Source organism: Bombus bifarius, unplaced genomic scaffold (assembly GCF_011952205.1).
Source record: "Bombus bifarius isolate JDL3187 unplaced genomic scaffold, Bbif_JDL3187 scf7180000009695, whole genome shotgun sequence".
Classification (NCBI taxonomy): domain Eukaryota; kingdom Metazoa; phylum Arthropoda; class Insecta; order Hymenoptera; family Apidae; genus Bombus; species Bombus bifarius.
The window spans coordinates 86,845-109,022 of NW_022885279.1; the positions used below are offsets into that span (position 1 = coordinate 86,845).

Below are 22,178 nucleotides of genomic sequence, written 5' to 3' on the forward strand. Positions count from 1 at the left end.
ATTACAAAGAACGCTTATTCATAGAAGATTTCAATCCACACATTTCAAAGGTTTGGAATTATATCTAAGCACGATTTTATTTTTTATTACTTTTCTATTATTGCATAAGATTTTTAAACTTCGTTGCAACCAGAGAAATTTTCTAATTTTAGTCGATATTAGCTTTAACTTGATAATCTGACCGCTTGCAAATTGTAAGTGTAATGTTAATATTAATGATCTATAAATTTTAATATATTATACAAAATTATTCAATTAGTTTTCATTATTAGAGCAGCAATCAGTACATGTTAACAACAAAATTATGTACCATATCGTCGTTCACTGCTATGGGTATTTGGGGTCTTACAAAAAAGAGAGGTGACAACGAAGCAATCATAACTACAAAAGAAGTTCTAATAGCAAAAGCCGATGCATTATACGAGCAAGAACAATACCAGGAAATACATGACCTTCTAATAAATTATAAAGTAATGACATTATGTATATCACTTATAAATGTAGATAATAAAATTGAATATTTTTATAGGATAGCGGTGATATTGAAATTACATGGCGTTTGTGTAGAGCAATGTATAAATTGTCTAAAATTGTGAGTGAAGTGGATGGAAAGAAATTAATTTTCGAAGCTTATGATTTAATACTTGAAGCACTTGAGATAAAAGAGGATAATTGGGCTGCACACAAATGGGCATCGATTCTTCTTAATTCTAAGACTCTTTATGAAGGAGTAAAAGCACAAATAAAAGAGTCATATAATATTAAGAAACATATGCTGGTATATTTCATGATAATATATTAATATATATATATATATATATACTTATAAATATTTCATTCCCTGACACAATGTCAAGCAATTGTATCGAATATGTTTAATGTCGCAGAGAGCAATGGAACTAAATCCAAAAGAACCAACACTTATGTACATGCTTGGTACTTGGTGCTATCAAGTTGCTGATTTAACATGGTATCAAAGAAAAATTGCATCTGTAATATTTGGAGAACCGCCATCTTCATCATTCGAGGAAGCTCTAAAATATTTTGAAACTGCAGAGGAAATTGATCCCAATTTCTATAGTCAAAATTTATTAATGTTGGGAAAAACCTACTTAAAATTAAATCAAAAAGAGCTAACTACGAAATATTTAAAAATGGCCCTTGATTATCCTGCAAAGAACGAAGATGATCGAGATGCTAAACAGGAAGCGCAGAAGTTGTTAAAGAAATTTTAACAAACTGGACAGAAGTTATAATCTATTATATGATAAATTGGAATTGAAGGGATAGAAGGGATAAAGAAAAATTTAGAATCTATCTTTTAAGTAGAAGTATAAAATTTATTTACTATAATGTACAATACAACTTATGTGTGATGAGCCTGTTATACACAACATCTATTTACAGTTCCCAAGTAAAGTAAGTAGTAGTTCCCATATAAAGTAGTTCCCAAGTCTAATTAGTTTAGCGATCAGGAGAGTATTCTTCTTCTTCTTCTTCTTCTTCTTCTTCTCTTGTTCATCTTCATTCGTATTCCTGCGACGCCCCAGAATTGCTTCTGCTTGCAACCTGGTGAGCAACTGGAGATATGGACGCATTGCTGGGTTGCCTGATCTTCGTCCCGTACTTCCCGTCAGATGGTATAAAAGGTAGCGATGCAGGCCAAATTCCGAGATGAATTCACCACATGGGCAAATAAAGCTCACCATAACGTAATTCGGTGGTAAACTGTCTCGAGATTGTGTTCTGATGTGCAAGCTATTGTAACCAAGCGGGCACTCTCCCATCGTTTTGCTATAAGGCACGATCTGGAAAAATAAAATTAAGATAGGTAAATAAAAGATAAATAAATAATAAATAAAGAAATAAAATAAATAATTTCAAACAAATTGTTTGAAAAATCAGTGGAAGAAACGATTTGAAGGAAATAAAATACTTACTGCTCCAAGTGTGGTGAAGATGTATAAGGACGCTTTCAATCGCGAAGCGCTTCCAAACGTGAAGAACTTTCGAAATCGAAGTACTTCCAAATGCGAAGAAGAATCTGGAAAAATAAAATTAAGATAGATAAATAAAAAATAAATAAATAATAAATAAAGAAATAAAATAAATAAATTCAAACAAATTGTTTGAAAAATCAGTGGAAGAAACGATTTGAAGGAAATAAAATACTTACTGCTCCAAGTGTGGTGAAGATGTATAAGGACGCTTTCAATCGCGAAGCGCTTCCAAACGTGAAGAACTTTCGAACTCGAAGTACTTCCAAATGCGAAGAAGAATCTGGAAAAATAAAATTAAGATAGATAAATAAAAAATAAATAAATAATAAATAAAGAAATAAAATAAATAATTTCAAACAAATTGTTTGAAAAATCAGTGGAAGAAACGATTTGAAGGAAATAAAATACTTACTGCTCCAAGTGTGGTGAAGATGTATAAGGACTCTTTCAATCGCGAAGCGCTTCCAAACACGAAGAACTTTCGAACGTCGAGAATTTTCAAACGTCAAGAACTTCGAAGCGTCAAGAACTTTCAAACGTTCTGTTCGATAGTCGAATTGGGAATGTGATCTCCAAGCTAGTTGTCGAGCTTATATAGACGCCACTTCCCTTCATGTTTGCCCCCACTGCGTGGGTTAAGACTTTTAAGGGGGCCCCCTAATTAACAGGCAGGTAAAGCCTAAACAGTTGTTCATTTGTTTGGTGTATGAAACACGGTTTAAAGGACAGACGGATTGTGCTTCAGGTTTGCGAAACCTTCTTAATTACGGAAAGTCCGAGAATGCTTCTGAGAATATACAATGACAACAGAGTTGGAGGAAAGTGCGATTCTAATTTATTATTACCCCTTTAATGAGGGTCATAACACCGGTCCGCACCTTTGTTAGACCAATCAGTACATGTTAACAACAAAATTATGTACCATATCGTCGTTCACTGCTATGGGTATTTGGGGTCTTACAAAAAAGAGAGGTGACAACGAAGCAATCATAACTACAAAAGAAGTTCTAATAGCAAAAGCCGATGCATTATACGAGCAAGAACAATACCAGGAAATACATGACCTTCTAATAAATTATAAAGTAATGACATTATGTATATCACTTATAAATGTAGATAATAAAATTGAATATTTTTATAGGATAGCGGTGATATTGAAATTACATGGCGTTTGTGTAGAGCAATGTATAAATTGTCTAAAATTGTGAGTGAAGTGGATGGAAAGAAATTAATTTTCGAAGCTTATGATTTAATACTTGAAGCACTTGAGATAAAAGAGGATAATTGGGCTGCACACAAATGGGCATCGATTCTTCTTAATTCTAAGACTCTTTATGAAGGAGTAAAAGCACAAATAAAAGAGTCATATAATATTAAGAAACATATGCTGGTATATTTCATGATAATATATTAATATATATATATATATATATACTTATAAATATTTCATTCCCTGACACAATGTCAAGCAATTGTATCGAATATGTTTAATGTCGCAGAGAGCAATGGAACTAAATCCAAAAGAACCAACACTTATGTACATGCTTGGTACTTGGTGCTATCAAGTTGCTGATTTAACATGGTATCAAAGAAAAATTGCATCTGTAATATTTGGAGAACCGCCATCTTCATCATTCGAGGAAGCTCTAAAATATTTTGAAACTGCAGAGGAAATTGATCCCAATTTCTATAGTCAAAATTTATTAATGTTGGGAAAAACCTACTTAAAATTAAATCAAAAAGAGCTAACTACGAAATATTTAAAAATGGCCCTTGATTATCCTGCAAAGAACGAAGATGATCGAGATGCTAAACAGGAAGCGCAGAAGTTGTTAAAGAAATTTTAACAAACTGGACAGAAGTTATAATCTATTATATGATAAATTGGAATTGAAGGGATAGAAGGGATAAAGAAAAATTTAGAATCTATCTTTTAAGTAGAAGTATAAAATTTATTTACTATAATGTACAATACAACTTATGTGTGATGAGCCTGTTATACACAACATCTATTTACAGTTCCCAAGTAAAGTAAGTAGTAGTTCCCATATAAAGTAGTTCCCAAGTCTAATTAGTTTAGCGATCAGGAGAGTATTCTTCTTCTTCTTCTTCTTCTTTTTCTTGTTCATCTTCATTCGTATTCCTGCGACGCCGCAGAATTGCTTCTGCTTGCAACCTGGTGAGCAACTGGAGATATGGACGCATTGCTGGGTTGCCTGATCTTCGTCCCGTACTTCCCGTCAGATGGTATAAAAGGTAGCGATGCAGGCCAAATTCCGAGATGAATTCACCACATGGGCAAATAAAGCTCACCATAACGTAATTCGGTGGTAAACTGTCTCGAGATTGTGTTCTGATGTGCAAGCTATTGTAACCAAGCGGGCACTCTCCCATCGTTTTGCTATAAGGCACGATCTGGAAAAATAAAATTAAGATAGGTAAATAAAAGATAAATAAATAATAAATAAAGAAATAAAATAAATAATTTCAAACAAATTGTTTGAAAAATCAGTGGAAGAAACGATTTGAAGGAAATAAAATACTTACTGCTCCAAGTGTGGTGAAGATGTATAAGGACGCTTTCAATCGCGAAGCGCTTCCAAACGTGAAGAACTTTCGAAATCGAAGTACTTCCAAATGCGAAGAAGAATCTGGAAAAATAAAATTAAGATAGATAAATAAAAAATAAATAAATAATAAATAAAGAAATAAAATAAATAATTTCAAACAAATTGTTTGAAAAATCAGTGGAAGAACCGATTTGAAGGAAATAAAATACTTACTGCTCCAAGTGTGGTGAAGATGTATAAGGACGCTTTCAATCGCGAAGCGCTTCCAAACGTGAAGAACTTTCGAACTCGAAGTACTTCCAAATGCGAAGAAGAATCTGGAAAAATAAAATTAAGATAGATAAATAAAAAATAAATAAATAATAAATAAAGAAATAAAATAAATAATTTCAAACAAATTGTTTGAAAAATCAGTGGAAGAAACGATTTGAAGGAAATAAAATACTTACTGCTCCAAGTGTGGTGAAGATGTATAAGGACTCTTTCAATCGCGAAGCGCTTCCAAACACGAAGAACTTTCGAACGTCGAGAATTTTCAAACGTCAAGAACTTCGAAGCGTCAAGAACTTTCAAACGTTCTGTTCGATAGTCGAATTGGGAATGTGATCTCCAAGCTAGTTGTCGAGCTTATATAGACGCCACTTCCCTTCATGTTTGCCCCCACTGCGTGGGTTAAGACTTTTAAGGGGGCCCCCTAATTAACAGGCAGCTAAAGCCTAAACAGTTGCTCATTTGTTTGGTGTATGAAACACGGTTTAAAGGACAGACGGATTGTGCTTCAGGTTTGCGAAACCTTCTTAATTACGGAAAGTCCGAGAATGCTTCTGAGAATATACAATGACAACAGAGTTGGAGGAAAGTGCGATTCTAATTTATTATTACCCCTTTAATGAGGGTCATAACACCGGTCCGCACCTTTGTTAGACGGAGCACCCGTCCCGTTGACCGTGGCTACGTTGGGCGGCAGGCTGTCGCCCCGAGCCAAAGCTCACCGTCACTAATCCCGAACAGTTATCATCGGCTTGGATAACTGCGATTGTTTCATTACGGCTATAGTAGACTCTAGATTACAATGTTAGGAGGTTAGGAGGGGCCCCGGCGTCCTTTCGTCTCCGACATATTGAAACATTGAACGATACATCTACCATCGCCTTATTATTTCTTATGCATTAATTACACAGTCGTCGTATTAAGTATATAGTAAGTACAGCAGAGAAATATTTGATCGATATAGTAGACGGTCGCTTGAGCTATCCCGATGATTATATTGTAAATATCGTTGGCTTTGAATATATTTTATCATCAAGGGACAGCTTCTTATTGTCGGTATTTGGCGGAGGGTTACGATGACGAGTGGTAAACTCCTTCTAGGTAGGTTCAGGGAGAGGACAAGAGGTAGCTATATAATTCAAAAGCATTAATAGTTCCCGTTTTCCTTCTGCTTGAAAGAATGATTTATTGTCATTAGCCGATTTTGCGAAAATTTGTTGAAAAATTTGCGGCTAATTTTCCCTTCAAAGTGTTCCAAAAAAGTGAAAAATTGAAATTTCGAAAAACCCTCCCAGCGTTACCTGGGGAAAACTGTTACCTAACGAATGAACTTTGAGTTTTTGATTTCAGATGATTCAGCACCAAGTTATGAGCAATTCTACTTTTTTCCGAGACACGTCCGAATAATTACTGCCATTGCCGTATTTTTTAATATTTCTCCGTGAAAATTTTATACAATATTCTTCGAATGTCATACTTTAATGTACTATTGGTTTTAATAAAGAGTATCTACAGCCAATCTACCTAAAAAGTTTTGATAAATTCCCATATATCGCGTTATTTCTGTTCGTACTATACCAGGATGGACGGCATTCACTGTAACACCGGTTCCTATATGACATAAAAAATAATGCTTTATCGATTGTATTATTTATTCAAAAATAAATTTTATTTTCTGTTAGAATGACAAAACCTTTCAATTTATTTGCCAATTCCTTTGTAAATAGAATATTAGCTAATTTGCTCTGTGCATATGCTTCGCCAGGCTCATAGGTTTTCTCATTATTCAAATCGTCGAATGTAATTTTGCCACGCTTGTGTGCACTACTTGAAACATTTACAATCCTTGATGGTGCAGAATCTTTTAAAGTGTCTAATAGGCTCCTAACGCCTATCCGAGACCCGCCTGAAACCAATCAGGAAATCGAACTCTCCTGCCCGCGCGTGTGGTGTGATGAACTCTTGAGTACCCTTCGCTTTGTTCGTTTCGGGCACCAGGCGGTATCGTTCCATTGCGCTTTTCCGTGCTATGGTGTTCAATATTATCGTTAAATAGAAATGCGGGTTTCAATCGGTCTATGGACACTATTACGTTTTTATTATTTATTTTAATAGTGAAGGTCTTTTTTCCTCGCTCTATAACCTGATACGGCCCGTCGTAGGGTGGTTGTAAGGGGTCTCCGATGGCGTCGCGACGCAGAAATACATAAGGCGATGTTTCGAGGTCGCGGAACACGAAGGTTCTCCTTTCGCCGTGTCGCGTAATTGGATGAGGCCTGATTTTTCCTATTCGGTCTTTTAGGCGACTTGCGAATTCCGAATTGGCCTGTTGTTTAGTCGGTACAAAAAATTCTGCCGGCAATCGTATGCCGGTGCCATAAACCATTTCGGCTGCCGTCGCGTTTAGGTCCTCTTTAATAGCCGTTCGTATGCCTAATAGAACTATCGGCAAGATATCCACCCAGTTGCTCGTATCGTGGCATTTGATTGCTGCTTATAGTTGTCGGTGCAGGCGCCCTACCATCCCGTTGGAGGCGGGGTGATAGGCTGTCGTGCGCAAATGTCTGATGCCGAGCAACCGGCATAGTTCGTTAAATAGGTTCGACTCGAACTGGCGTCCTTGATCGGTCGTTATTTTTAAAGGCACGCCGAAACGAGATATCCACGTGGAAAGGAGAGCCGAAGCGACGGTTGCCGCCTCCATGTCGGCGATGGGAATGGCTTCGGGCCAACGCGAAAAACGGTCGATACACGTTAGACAATATCGGTAGCCTTTTGAATATGGCATCGCGATAATGTCTATGTGTAAGTGTTCGAAACGGCCCGCTAATTCTCCGAATGTTCCGACGGGTGAGGATACGTGCCTGGTGACTTTACATTGTTGACACGGGATACATTGTCGTGTCCAATTTCGGGAGTCCTTGTTTATGGACGGCCAGACGAAACGCGTCGTCACCAGGTTTTGAGTGGCACGTATCCCTGGATGGGAAAGTCCATGGAGCGAATTAAATACGTCGCGCCGCAAGGATTTCGGTACGTACGGTCGTACAAAGTCACCCGATACGTCGCAATATATTTCTACGTCGTGATCGGGGAAACGTATTTTCTTTAACCGTAGCGCGGATGTACCGGAGTTGACGATGTTGCTTAGTTCTTTGTCGGCTTCTTGCGCGGCGGCGAGAGCTCGATGGTCCACAGACTTTCCTATCGCTTCGATGCGTGACAGAGCGTCGGCAACATTATTGTCTAACCCCTTGATATATCTTATGTCGGTAGTGAATTGTCCGATGTAATCTAGTTGCCGGAATTGTCGCGGCGAACACTTATCAGGATCTTGGTTGAACGCATATGTAAGGAGTTTATGATCGGTGTAAATTATAAAATTTCTCCCTTCAATGGCGTGTCGAAATCGCTTTACCGCAGTGTACATAGCGAGTAATTCGCGGTCGTACGCGCTGTACTTTCGCTGCGCGGAGTTCAACGGTTTGGTAAGGAAACCTAACGGCTGCCAAGAGTCGTTGACGCGTTGCTGGAGGACCGCTCCTATTGCATAGTCGGATGCGTCTACCGCGAGGCTAACAGGTGCGCCAGGTATCGAATGCGCTAACATCGTGGCGTTAGCGAGGGCGCGTTTCGACTCGCGGAAGCTGGCTTCGGATTGCTCTGTCCATTTGATGGGCGCGTTGCCCTTTTTTCCTCCTTTTAATAGGTCGTTTAGGGGTTGAAAAATTTTTGCGGCCCCCGGTATGAAACGTCGATAGAAATTAATCATACCGAGGTACCTGCGTAGTGCTTTAACGGTCCCGGGGAGCGGTACTTTTACAATAGCGTCAACGCGTTCGGCTAGCGGCTTTATCCCGTCGGCGTTTACGGTGTGTCCCGAGAATGTGATTTCGTTCATACCGAATTCGCACTTTACTGGGTTGATGACTACGCCATACTCGTTTAAGCGTTCAAACAAAATCCGAAGGTGTTCGCGATCTTGTTCTTCGGTTTCGGATGCGATTAAGAAATCGTCTATGTAAGCGAACACGAAGTCCAGACCACGGGTAATTTCGTCAACGAATCTTTGACACGTTTGCGCGGTGTTTCGAAGCCCAAACATCATGTTGGTTGCTTGGAAAAGTCCGAAAGGTGTCGTGATCGCGGTTTTCTTAACGTCTTCTGGCGCGATCGGGATTTGGTGGTAAGCGCGGACAAGGTCGATTTTTGAGTAGACACGCTTACCGTACAGATGTTGCGCGATATCTTCGATGTGTGGTGGGGAGTACCTGTCGGGTATGGTGCGAGCGTTCAACGCACGATAGTCGCCGCATGGTCGTAGACTTCCGTCCTTCTTTGGGACGACATGCAGGGGTGATGCCCATGGACTCTTCGATGGCCGCATCACTCCTTGCTCGATCATTGCTGCAAAATCCGCCTTGACTTGCTTGAGACGATCCGGTGCGAGACGTCGAGGTTTACTGTAGACGGGTGGCCCGGGTGTGGTTTCAATATGGTGTACCACACTGTGTCGGATTTTCTCTCGTCCGAAGGCCGGTGGGCGAGTTAGATCCGGAAACTCCGCCAAAAGTCGATGGTAGACCGATTCGCCGATTACGGTTTTGATGGATATTTCTTCCGTCGTGGCAGCATATCCCCTTGATGATAATTGGGTTGTCGTGTCGAGGAGTCGTTTGTTTCGCGGGTCCACGAGCAACCCATAATGGCTTAAAAAATCTACGCCTATGATAGGCGTTTGAACGTCAGCAATTACGAAGTTCCACTTGAAGGCTCGTCTTAGGGACAGGTTAAGGCCAATCGCAGTGGTACCATACGTTGCGATGCGCGTCCCGTTGGCCGCGAATAGTTCGTACGTGTTTTTCTTGACGTGCCTATGGATTTTACTGCGGGGGTATACGCTGATGTCGGCGCCGGTGTCTACGAGGAAAGAGATCTTCGTTCCTTTGTCCGTAACGAAGATGCGGCGGGATCTCAGGCCGTCGTCGTCTGCCGCGTCTACGGACGGCTGGTCTCGTTTCCCGACTTCCACGTGCATGGGAAACGACAGCTCCTCGCGCGTTCTCCGAACTTTGCATGATAGAAACACAGATCGTCTTGCCGTGGCCGATCTCGCGAGCGCGAACGTCGGTGGTATCGCGAACGCGAGCGTGATCGTGATCGTGGTCGACGATGATTAATGATGCTCAACGCGTTCATCTGTGCCTGCAACTGTGATATTCGCTCACTCAACACGTTGATTGCGGCGGCCATTGGTTCGTATACTCCAGCGTTTTGCGCTGGTGGGTCCATTACTGCCGTTACTCGGGCGGTGCGCTGAAAATCCTCCGTGAATTCTTCAACGATCAGGTCCGCCTGCCGCAATAACCTTTCTGGGTCCGAATCGTCGACTGCCGCGAGGATACGCCTGATGCGGGCGGGTAATCGGTTCCTCCACAGCGTGAGGGTAAAATCATCGGGCGTGGAGGGGCTGGAGAGTTTTTTTAAATGTTGATAAAACTGGGATGGCTTTCTATCTCCCATCTCCTCGCTTTCCACCAACTTCTTTATCCGGGTCGCGTCCGTATCGGATAATTTGCGAATGAGCGCATGTTTTAATTTCTCGTAGCGTCCGATGTCTGGAAGGTTCGTCATCAGGTCTTCGACGTCCTGGAGCTGTTGATCGTTGAGGCATTTTACCAGCGTAACGTACTTAATGGTGTCTTCCGTAATTCGCGCTGCCTCGAATTGTCTCTCCAGAAGGGCAAACCATGCCGCCGTGTTCGTGGGCAGCAGTGGAGACATGCTGATCACCTGGCTGGCTATGGTTCCCTGTGTATTACTTTCCATCGTCGCGGTGCACTCAAAATCGGTGGTTAAAAACGATAGCACTATCACGGTCACCTCTTTCACAAAATGTCACGTTAAATCACGTCGGGGTCACCAGTTTGAGGTGGTATGGTGATAGGTGCGTAAGGAACTACTCTTGGTGTTTTTAACGAACAATAGTTTAATTAGAACTAATCAACAATCAGAGTTAACAATTAACAACTAACAATTACACTTAACAGACAACAGGTAACAACTAACAAATAACGATAGACACCGAGAGATCATTCGACGCGTTGCTATGCAAATAGTACCGAGGAGTTACACATTTAATAGCGCAAGACAGACTGACTCTGCTTTTGTTTCGGATCGCGCAGATTCTTCCCTTCGTAGCCCATCGATATCCCCCACTAGCGTGCATTCATTAGATGTGCCGCCAGTGCTGGCACGTGTATGCTCTTCCGAGAATTCGGCGGAAAGAGTGTGAAGATATCGATGGTACATTGGGCACGTCGGTGTTGCGCTTTGGCGGCGTCGCGCTTTGCATCCGGAGCCGTTGAAAAGTTCCGTGGCCCGTGCCGCCACAGATCTATAAATTTTAATATATTATACAAAATTATTCAATTAGTTTTCACTATTAGAGCAGCAATCAGTACATGTTAACAACAAAATTATGTACCATATAGTCGTTCACTGCTATGGGTATTTGGGGTCTTACAAAAAAGAGAGGTGACAACGAAGCAATCATAACTACAAAAGAAGTTCTAATAGCAAAAGCCGATGCATTATACGAGCAAGAACAATACCAGGAAATACATGACCTTCTAATAAATTATAAAGTAATGACATTATGTATATCACTTATAAATGTAGATAATAAAATTGAATATTTTTATAGGATAGCGGTGATATTGAAATTATATGGCGTTTGTGTAGAGCAATGTATCAATTGTCTAAAATTGTGAGTGAAGTGGATGGAAAGAAATTAATTTTCGAAGCTTATGATTTAATACTTGAAGCACTTGAGATAAAAGAGGATAATTGGGCTGCACACAAATGGGCATCGATTCTTCTTAATTCTAAGACTCTTTATGAAGGAGTAAAAGCACAAATAAAAGAGTCATATAATATTAAGAAACATATGCTGGTATATTTCATGATAATATATTAATATGTATATATATATATATGTCGGAGATGAAATGAAAACCGGAGCCTTCCCTATGCAATTTTGGGGAGGCCTTTTAATGCTTTAGCCCAGATTTTATCATAACTGTAATTAAGTAATTGTCATCTGTAATTGTTTGACATTTGTGAAAAGCGAAAGTGGGTTCGAGGTGACAACTGGTCGCTGAACGTAGCCACGGTCACGGGATAAACGTTTTGCCTGACGAAGGTGTGGATTGGTTGTATTGTTCTCCCTAGAAATCACATAGAATTGTACTTTAGAGATGTCGATATAATGGGACACACGTTGTATGAGGAATCAATCTCCAGACGGAAACTGCCTAGCAACGGCGTTTGGATCTTTCTCGATGTTTCCAAGGAGTATATAACAAACAAATGCAGTCGTATTACGAAAAAGATTTTAATCAGAGAGGCATTCGTGTGATCGCCTTGGAAAGTGATACATCGAGTAATTTTTTCCGAGTGATTCAGCAAACGTATTTTTTTGTGTTATAAAATTGTTTAAAGTTTTCCCGTTGACCGTGGATTCGTTTGAACCCCGGATCATTGTTTATAGCATAAATTAAATTCAATATTTGTAAATTTATCAATCGTTAATTTTCATTATTCGTTAAATTAGTAAATCGTAAGATATATTATTCGTTTCTTTCATTGTTCGATAAAACTTATTATTCTTTAATCTAATTAATAATTTAATTTATCATTTGTTAATCAATCATATCATTTACAAAATTCATTATTCATAATATTTGTAAAACCTTGTTTATTCGTGTAAATATATTCTCTGTTTTGTAAAACAATGGCTAATTCAAACGAAGAATCGTTACGCGCCTTAAATCCTAATGTTAACCCGACATATATATATATATATATACTTATAAATATTTCATTCCCTGACACAATGTCAAGCAATTGTATCGAATATGTTTAATGTCGCAGAGAGCAATGGAACTAAATCCAAAAGAACCAACACTTATGTACATGCTTGGTACTTGGTGCTATCAAGTTGCTGATTTAACATGGTATCAAAGAAAAATTGCATCTGTAATATTTGGAGAACCGCCATCTTCATCATTCGAGGAAGCTCTAAAATATTTTGAAACTGCAGAGGAAATTGATCCCAATTTCTATAGTCAAAATTTATTAATGTTGGGAAAAAGCCACTTAAAATTAAATCAAAAAGAGCTAGCTACGAAATATTTAAAAATGGCCCTTGATTATCCTGCAAAGAACGAAGATGATCGAGATGCTAAACAGGAAGCGCAGAAGTTGTTAAAGAAATTTTAACAAACTGGACAGAAGTTATAATCTATTATATGATAAATTGGAATTGAAGGGATAGAAGGGATAAAGAAAAATTTAGAATCTATCTTTTAAGTAGAAGTATAAAATTTATTTACTATAATGTACAATACAACTTATGTGTGATGAGCCTGTTATACACAACATCTATTTACAGTTCCCAAGTAAAGTAAGTAGTAGTTCCCATATAAAGTAGTTCCCAAGTCTAATTAGTTTAGCGATCAGGAGAGTATTCTTCTTCTTCTTCTTCTTCTTCTTCTTCTTTTTCTTGTTCATCTTCATTCGTATTCCTGCGACGCCCCAGAATTGCTTCTGCTTGCAACCTGGTGAGCAACTGGAGATATGGACGCATTGCTGGGTTGCCTGATCTTCGTCCCGTACTTCCCGTCAGATGGTATAAAAGGTAGCGATGCAGGCCAAATTCCGAGATGAATTCACCACATGGGCAAATAAAGCTCACCATAACGTAATTCGGTGGTAAACTGTCTCGAGATTGTGTTCTGATGTGCAAGCTATTGTAACCAAGCGGGCACTCTCCCATCGTTTTGCTATAAGGCACGATCTGGAAAAATAAAATTAAGATAGGTAAATAAAAGATAAATAAATAATAAATAAAGAAATAAAATAAATAATTTCAAACAAATTGTTTGAAAAATCAGTGGAAGAAACGATTTGAAGGAAATAAAATACTTACTGCTCCAAGTGTGGTGAAGATGTATAAGGACGCTTTCAATCGCGAAGCGCTTCCAAACGTGAAGAACTTTCGAAATCGAAGTACTTCCAAATGCGAAGAAGAATCTGGAAAAATAAAATTAAGATAGATAAATAAAAAATAAATAAATAATAAATAAAGAAATAAAATAAATAAATTCAAACAAATTGTTTGAAAAATCAGTGGAAGAAACGATTTGAAGGAAATAAAATACTTACTGCTCCAAGTGTGGTGAAGATGTATAAGGACGCTTTCAATCGCGAAGCGCTTCCAAACGTGAAGAACTTTCGAACTCGAAGTACTTCCAAATGCGAAGAAGAATCTGGAAAAATAAAATTAAGATAGATAAATAAAAAATAAATAAATAATAAATAAAGAAATAAAATAAATAATTTCAAACAAATTGTTTGAAAAATCAGTGGAAGAAACGATTTGAAGGAAATAAAATACTTACTGCTCCAAGTGTGGTGAAGATGTATAAGGACTCTTTCAATCGCGAAGCGCTTCCAAACACGAAGAACTTTCGAACGTCGAGAATTTTCAAACGTCAAGAACTTCGAAGCGTCAAGAACTTTCAAACGTTCTGTTCGATAGTCGAATTGGGAATGTGATCTCCGAGCTAGTTGTCGAGCTTATATAGACGCCACTTCCCTTCATGTTTGCCCCCACTGCGTGGGTTAAGACTTTTAAGGGGGCCCCTAATTAACAGGCAGGTAAAGCCTAAACAGTTGTTCATTTGTTTGGTGTATGAAACACGGTTTAAAGGACAGACGGATTGTGCTTCAGGTTTGCGAAACCTTCTTAATTACGGAAAGTCCGAGAATGCTTCTGAGAATATACAATGACAACAGAGTTGGAGGAAAGTGCGATTCTAATTTATTATTACCCCTTTAATGAGGGTCATAACACCGGTCCGCACCTTTGTTAGACCAATAAGTACATGTTAACAACAAAATTATGTACCATATCGTCGTTCACTGCTATGGGTATTTGGGGTCTTACAAAAAAGAGAGGTGACAACGAAGCAATCATAACTACAAAAGAAGTTCTAATAGCAAAAGCCGATGCATTATACGAGCAAGAACAATACCAGGAAATACATGACCTTCTAATAAATTATAAAGTAATGACATTATGTATATCACTTATAAATGTAGATAATAAAATTGAATATTTTTATAGGATAGCGGTGATATTGAAATTACATGGCGTTTGTGTAGAGCAATGTATAAATTGTCTAAAATTGTGAGTGAAGTGGATGGAAAGAAATTAATTTTCGAAGCTTATGATTTAATACTTGAAGCACTTGAGATAAAAGAGGATAATTGGGCTGCACACAAATGGGCATCGATTCTTCTTAATTCTAAGACTCTTTATGAAGGAGTAAAAGCACAAATAAAAGAGTCATATAATATTAAGAAACATATGCTGGTATATTTCATGATAATATATTAATATATATATATATATATATATATATATATATATATACTTATAAATATTTCATTCCCTGACACAATGTCAAGCAATTGTATCGAATATGTTTAATGTCGCAGAGAGCAATGGAACTAAATCCAAAAGAACCAACACTTATGTACATGCTTGGTACTTGGTGCTATCAAGTTGCTGATTTAACATGGTATCAAAGAAAAATTGCATCTGTAATATTTGGAGAACCGCCATCTTCATCATTCGAGGAAGCTCTAAAATATTTTGAAACTGCAGAGGAAATTGATCCCAATTTCTATAGTCAAAATTTATTAATGTTGGGAAAAAGCCACTTAAAATTAAATCAAAAAGAGCTAGCTACGAAATATTTAAAAATGGCCCTTGATTATCCTGCAAAGAACGAAGATGATCGAGATGCTAAACAGGAAGCGCAGAAGTTGTTAAAGAAATTTTAACAAACTGGACAGAAGTTATAATCTATTATATGATAAATTGGAATTGAAGGGATAGAAGGGATAAAGAAAAATTTAGAATCTATCTTTTAAGTAGAAGTATAAAATTTATTTACTATAATGTACAATACAACTTATGTGTGATGAGCCTGTTATACACAACATCTATTTACAGTTCCCAAGTAAAGTAAGTAGTAGTTCCCATATAAAGTAGTTCCCAAGTCTAATTAGTTTAGCGATCAGGAGAGTATTCTTCTTCTTCTTCTTCTTCTTCTTTTTCTTGTTCATCTTCATTCGTATTCCTGCGACGCCGCAGAATTGCTTCTGCTTGCAACCTGGTGAGCAACTGGAGATATGGACGCATTGCTGGGTTGCCTGATCTTCGTCCCGTACTTCCCGTCAGATGGTATAAAAGGTAGCGATGCAGGCCAAATTCCGAGATGAATTCACCACATGGGCAAATAAAGCTCACCATAACGTAATTCGGTGGTAAACTGTCTCGAGATTGTGTTCTGATGTGCAAGCTATTGTAACCAAGCGGGCACTCTCCCATCGTTTTGTTATAAGGCACGATCTGGAAAAATAAAATTAAGATAGGTAAATAAAAAATAAATAAATAATAAATAAAGAAATAAAATAAATAATTTCAAACAAATTGTTTGAAAAATCAGTGGAAGAAACGATTTGAAGGAAATAAAATACTTACTGCTCCAAGTGTGGTGAAGATGTATAAGGACGCTTTCAATCGCGAAGCGCTTCCAAACGTGAAGAACTTTCGAACTCGAAGTACTTCCAAATGCGAAGAAGAATCTGGAAAAATAAAATTAAGATAGGTAAATAAAAAATAAATAAATAATAAATAAAGAAATAGAATAAATAATTTCAAACAAATTGTTTGAAAAATCAGTGGAAGAAACGATTTGAAGGAAATAAAATACTTACTGCTCCAAGTGTGGTGAAGATGTATAAGGACGCTTTCAATCGCGAAGCGCTTCCAAACACGAAGAACTTTCGAACGTCGAGAATTTTCAAACGTCAAGAACTTCGAAGCGTCAAGAACTTTCAAACGTTCTGTTCGATAGTCGAATTGGGAATGTGATCTCCGAGCTAGTTGTCGAGCTTATATAGACGCCATTTCGCTTCATGTTTGCCACCATTGGGTGGGTTAAGACTTTTAAGGGGGCCCCCTAATTAACAGGCTGGTAAAGCCTAAGCAGTTGTTCATTTGTTTGGTGTATGAAACACGGTTGAAAGGACAGACGTATTGTGCATCAGGTATGCGAAACCTTCTTAATTATGGAAAGTCCGAGAATGCTTCTGAGAATATACAATGACAACAGAGTTGGAGGAAAGTGCGATTCTAATTTATTATTGCCCCTTTAATGAGGGTCATAACACCGGTCCGCACCTTTGTTAGACGGAGCGCCCGCCCCGTTGACCGTGGCTACGTTGGGCGGCAGGCTGTCGCCCCGAGCCAAAGCTCACCGTCACTACTCCCGAACAGTTACCATCAGCTTGGATAACTGCGATTGTTTCATTACGGCTATAGTAGACTCTAGATTACAATGTTAGGAGGTTAGGAGGGGCCCCGGCGTCCTTTCGTCTCCGACATATTGAAACATTGAACGATACATCTACCATCGCCTTATTATTTCTTATGCATTAATTACACAGTCGTCGTATTAAGTATATAGTAAGTACAGCAGAGAAATATTTGATCGATATAGTTGTCGGTCGCTTGAGCTATTCCGATGATTATATTGTAAATATCGTTGGCTTTGAATATATTTTATCATCAAGGGACAGCTTCTTATTGTTGGTATTTGGCGGAGGGTTACGATGACGAGTGGTAAACTCCTTCTAGGTAGGTTCAGGGAGAGGACAAGAGGTAGCTATATAATTCAAAAGCATTAATAGTTCCCGTTTTCCTTCTGCTTGAAAGAATGATTTATTGTCATTAGCCGATTTTGCGAAAATTTGTTGAAAAATTTGCGGCTAATTTTCCCTTCAAAGTGTTCCAAAAAAGTGAAAAATTGAAATTTCGAAAAACCCTCCCAGCGTTACCTGGGGAAAACTGTTACCTAACGAATGAACTTTGAGTTTTTGATTTCAGATGATCCAGCACCAAGTTATGAGCAATTCTACTTTTTTCCGAGACACGTCCGAATAATTACTGCCATTGCCGTATTTTTTAATATTTCTCCGTGAAAATTTTATACAATATTCTTCGAATGTCATACTTTAATGTACTATTGGTTTTAATAAAGAGTATCTACAGCCAATCTACCTAAAAAGTTTTGATAAATTCCCATATATCGCGTTATTTCTGTTCGTACTATACCAGGATGGACGGCATTCACTGTAACACCGGTTCCTATATGACATAAAAAATAATGCTTTATCGATTGTATTATTTATTCAAAAATAAATTTTATTTTCTGTTAGAATGACAAAACCTTTCAATTTATTTGCCAATTCCTTTGTAAATAGAATATTAGCTAATTTGCTCTGTGCATATGCTTCGCCAGGCTCATAGGTTTTCTCATTATTCAAATCGTCGAATTTAATTTTGCCACGCTTGTGTGCACTACTTGAAACATTTACAATCCTTGATGGTGCAGAATCTTTTAAAGTGTCTAACAATAAATTTGTTAGTAAAAAGTGTCCTATATGATTCACACCAAATTGCAATTCAATTCCTTCTTGGGTATACATCTTAGGACATCTCATTACTCCTGCATTATTTATAAGAATGTGAAGCTTTCTTTTCTTGTGTTCTACAATGGAAACAGATAATACAAATTATGCTATAGACCTATTGATTTAGATATAATAAGTTCACGAAGAATTTCTTCCCAATTTAGTATTCAAAAATAGATGAACACTTTATACATATAACAAAGCTATGTTATTTCATTTCATTTCATACTCTAACATAGGATATGGTATATACCTTTCTTAAATTGCTCTGCAAAATCCCTAATACTTTTTTGAGATGCTAGATCACATGGTCTACAATAAACATATTTATTGCTACTTTCTACTACTATGTCACGGCGTGTCTAAAAAAATGATGATTAATTTTATAAGGTTTTGAAACAGCCGCAAACGTTTTTCTAAATAAATAAAACTGCACCAATAATTAACGGCAATTTTTTAGAAATAGTCAATAGCATTAATTATCAATAATTTAGTAAAACACTGTACGATTTGTTTTTTCCTTCAAGTAATATACAATGTAAACGGCATAACTGAATTTGTAACAATTCAATCATGAAACAAATATACAATAGATTTTGATAATATTGATTAAAATGCAATAGTCCATTTCTATATATTATAATTTTTCTTAGTTTATTGTCATTGTTAATTTATATTATTTTAATCATAATTAATCATAATTCATCATAATTAATTCGGATTCTGTTTCGAATACATGTCAAGTCATGGATATTGGATGATTCAAAATAAAGAGCGAAATTTAATACTCAGAAACGTGTAATGTATTTATCGCAAATACAAAATTCTATACTTTATATTTGTCGGAGATGAAAGAACACCGGAATCTGTAATTGAACAATTGTAGTTATTCAATCCGATTGTAATTGTTCGAGAGTTGTGATAATGAGCTTGGGCTCGAGGCGACAGTCAGTCGCCGAACGTAGCCGCGGTCACGGGATGAACGCTTTGCCTAGCAAAGGTATGGAGTAATTCTATAGCTCTCCTTAAAGGAAATATTCGTGGCGACACGCGACAGTAAACATTCCAACGGTTTCTGTCCCGTGGCTCGCCACACGCAGACCCTATTCTTCCAGTAAGATGATTGCCAGATGTCGATGCGTCTCCGCAGTACATGTTCGGCTAGCCCGAGGGCCCGTTATAAATCTTAAGGTTTAGTTAACTAAAGTCCTTCGAACAGACAGACAGTCTTTGTCCCAACTACGGGAAGATAGGGGAGACATATTTTTCAACGAGCGGCGTCTCCCACTAGCAACTTTCCCTCGAAGGCGGCTGGCATCTTTTTCTAACCACCGATATGGAGATTGACCAATTAGCAGCAACGTCAATTTCCCTTGCTTCCTGAACGAAGGCTTTTCTCGACGAATCCGATGATCTCGTATCCTTAGACACACCCCATTATAGTTTTCCTCTGTGGCATCATCGGGACGGGAAAGGCATTCTCGTTCGCGATCTCACTGATGAAAGGAGTAGCCCTTTACGACCAGTGAATATCACGCATCCGACTTAGATTTTGTGAGTACGTTCATCTATCATCCCGTCGACCGCGGATTCGTTATTGAACCTAGGATCATTGTCATTAGTTTCTCGAGTGCCTAACTACCACGGTTACTTGTCCGGCTCTATAATAATCGTATTTGCACTAGTCAATGTCTTCTCTATTGCATAACGACAACGTGTAACCCAAACGAAGATTCGTTTCACGCCCCTAACCCTAATTCTAATGTCCTCTCCGACATATTTTATATAATTGATCGTATTTGATCGTATCAGACAGTAACAGAAAATAGATGAAGACACACACACGCGCGCGCACACAACATCTTTACGATAAATCGAATTGAAAATATCGAGTTTTCAGTATCGAATCTGTCAATGCTGTTAATGTTTGTGTACTTTATTCGATTCTCATCTGACGTGGAATTTTCTAATTTTGCTGTCAGAATTACATCTGTCATAATTAATCAAATCTGAACACGTTGTATATTGTACAAATTTTTTATTTTTTTCTGTAAATACTATAATTTAATATGTCGTTACGGAGAGCGTTATTCGTTATCAGAGATATAAAAGTATTACAAAGAACGCTTATTCATAGAAGATTTCAATCCACACATTTCAAAGGTTTGGAATTATATCTAAGCACGATTTTATTTTTTATTACTTTTCTATTATTGCATAAGATTTTTAAACTTCGTTGCAACCAGAGAAATTTTCTAATTTTAGTCGATATTAGCTTTAACTTGATAATCTGACCGCTTGCAAATTGTAAGTGTAATGTTAATATTAATGATCTATAAATTTTAATATATTATACAAAATTATTCAATTAGTTTTCATTATTAGAGCAGCAATCAGTACATGTTAACAACAAAATTATGTACCATATCGTCATTCACTGCTATGGGTATTTGGGGTCTTACAAAAAAGAGAGGTGACAACGAAGCAATCATAACTACAAAAGAAGTTCTAATAGCAAAAGCCGATGCATTATACGAGCAAGAACAATACCAGGAAATACATGACCTTCTAATAAATTATAAAGTAATGACATTATGTATATCACTTATAAATGTAGATAATAAAATTGAATATTTTTATAGGATAGCGGTGATATTGAAATTACATGGCGTTTGTGTAGAGCAATGTATAAATTGTCTAAAATTGTGAGTGAAGTGGATGGAAAGAAATTAATTTTCGAAGCTTATGATTTAATACTTGAAGCACTTGAGATAAAAGAGGATAATTGGGCTGCACACAAATGGGCATCGATTCTTCTTAATTCTAAGACTCTTTATGAAGGAGTAAAAGCACAAATAAAAGAGTCATATAATATTAAGAAACATATGCTGGTATATTTCATGATAATATATTAATATATATATATATATATATACTTATAAATATTTCATTCCCTGACACAATGTCAAGCAATTGTATCGAATATGTTTAATGTCGCAGAGAGCAATGGAACTAAATCCAAAAGAACCAACACTTATGTACATGCTTGGTACTTGGTGCTATCAAGTTGCTGATTTAACATGGTATCAAAGAAAAATTGCATCTGTAATATTTGGAGAACCGCCATCTTCATCATTCGAGGAAGCTCTAAAATATTTTGAAACTGCAGAGGAAATTAATCCCAATTTCTATAGTCAAAATTTATTAATGTTGGGAAAAACCTACTTAAAATTAAATCAAAAAGAGCTAACTACGAAATATTTAAAAATGGCCCTTGATTATCCTGCAAAGAACGAAGATGATCGAGATGCTAAACAGGAAGCGCAGAAGTTGTTAAAGAAATTTTAACAAACTGGACAGAAGTTATAATCTATTATATGATAAATTGGAATTGAAGGGATAGAAGGGATAAAGAAAAATTTAGAATCTATCTTTTAAGTAGAAGTATAAAATTTATTTACTATAATGTACAATACAACTTATGTGTGATGAGCCTGTTATACACAACATCTATTTACAGTTCCCAAGTAAAGTAAGTAGTAGTTCCCATATAAAGTAGTTCCCAAGTCTAATTAGTTTAGCGATCAGGAGAGTATTCTTCTTCTTCTTCTTCTTCTTCTTCTTCTTTTTCTTGTTCATCTTCATTCGTATTCCTGCGACGCCCCAGAATTGCTTCTGCTTGCAACCTGGTGAGCAACTGGAGATATGGACGCATTGCTGGGTTGCC

At 37.4% G+C, this 22,178-nt stretch overlaps 6 protein-coding genes across 6 annotated transcripts; 5 read left to right on the forward strand and 1 right to left on the reverse strand.

Annotated features, from left to right (window-relative positions):
- Positions 1 to 54: 54 nt before the first annotated feature.
- Positions 55 to 1,387, forward strand: LOC117215515 (regulator of microtubule dynamics protein 1-like). The gene is made up of 4 exons (XM_033461872.1): positions 55 to 194; positions 273 to 470; positions 530 to 778; positions 888 to 1,387. Exons 2-4 carry the CDS (start codon positions 288 to 290, stop codon positions 1,233 to 1,235), a joined length of 780 nt encoding a protein of 259 aa, XP_033317763.1. The 5' UTR covers positions 55 to 194; positions 273 to 287; the 3' UTR covers positions 1,236 to 1,387.
- LOC117215513 (regulator of microtubule dynamics protein 1-like) lies at positions 233 to 3,999 on the forward strand. The gene is made up of 4 exons (XM_033461871.1): positions 233 to 287; positions 2,900 to 3,082; positions 3,142 to 3,390; positions 3,500 to 3,999. Exons 2-4 carry the CDS (start codon positions 2,900 to 2,902, stop codon positions 3,845 to 3,847), a joined length of 780 nt encoding a protein of 259 aa, XP_033317762.1. The 5' UTR covers positions 233 to 287; the 3' UTR covers positions 3,848 to 3,999.
- A 7,312-nt stretch (positions 4,000 to 11,311) lies between these two features.
- On the forward strand, positions 11,312 to 13,275 carry LOC117215512 (regulator of microtubule dynamics protein 1-like). The gene is made up of 3 exons (XM_033461870.1): positions 11,312 to 11,487; positions 11,547 to 11,795; positions 12,776 to 13,275. Exons 1-3 carry the CDS (start codon positions 11,347 to 11,349, stop codon positions 13,121 to 13,123), a joined length of 738 nt encoding a protein of 245 aa, XP_033317761.1. The 5' UTR covers positions 11,312 to 11,346; the 3' UTR covers positions 13,124 to 13,275.
- A 1,515-nt stretch (positions 13,276 to 14,790) lies between these two features.
- On the forward strand, positions 14,791 to 15,906 carry LOC117215511 (regulator of microtubule dynamics protein 1-like). Its single transcript, XM_033461869.1, has 3 exons — positions 14,791 to 14,973; positions 15,033 to 15,281; positions 15,407 to 15,906. The coding sequence occupies exons 1-3, from the start codon at positions 14,791 to 14,793 to the stop codon at positions 15,752 to 15,754; spliced, it is 780 nt and encodes a 259-aa protein (XP_033317760.1). The 3' UTR covers positions 15,755 to 15,906.
- Positions 15,907 to 18,169: 2,263 nt separating this feature from the next.
- LOC117215522 (retinol dehydrogenase 11-like) lies at positions 18,170 to 20,448 on the reverse strand. The gene is made up of 3 exons (XM_033461879.1): positions 20,440 to 20,448; positions 18,705 to 18,813; positions 18,170 to 18,528 (listed from the first exon to the last, which is right to left on the reverse strand). The coding sequence occupies exons 1-3, from the start codon at positions 20,446 to 20,448 to the stop codon at positions 18,170 to 18,172; spliced, it is 477 nt and encodes a 158-aa protein (XP_033317770.1).
- A 183-nt stretch (positions 20,449 to 20,631) lies between these two features.
- Positions 20,632 to 21,951, forward strand: LOC117215518 (regulator of microtubule dynamics protein 1-like). The gene is made up of 4 exons (XM_033461876.1): positions 20,632 to 20,758; positions 20,837 to 21,034; positions 21,094 to 21,342; positions 21,452 to 21,951. Exons 2-4 carry the CDS (start codon positions 20,852 to 20,854, stop codon positions 21,797 to 21,799), a joined length of 780 nt encoding a protein of 259 aa, XP_033317767.1. The 5' UTR covers positions 20,632 to 20,758; positions 20,837 to 20,851; the 3' UTR covers positions 21,800 to 21,951.
- The last annotated feature ends 227 nt before the right edge of the window (positions 21,952 to 22,178 follow it).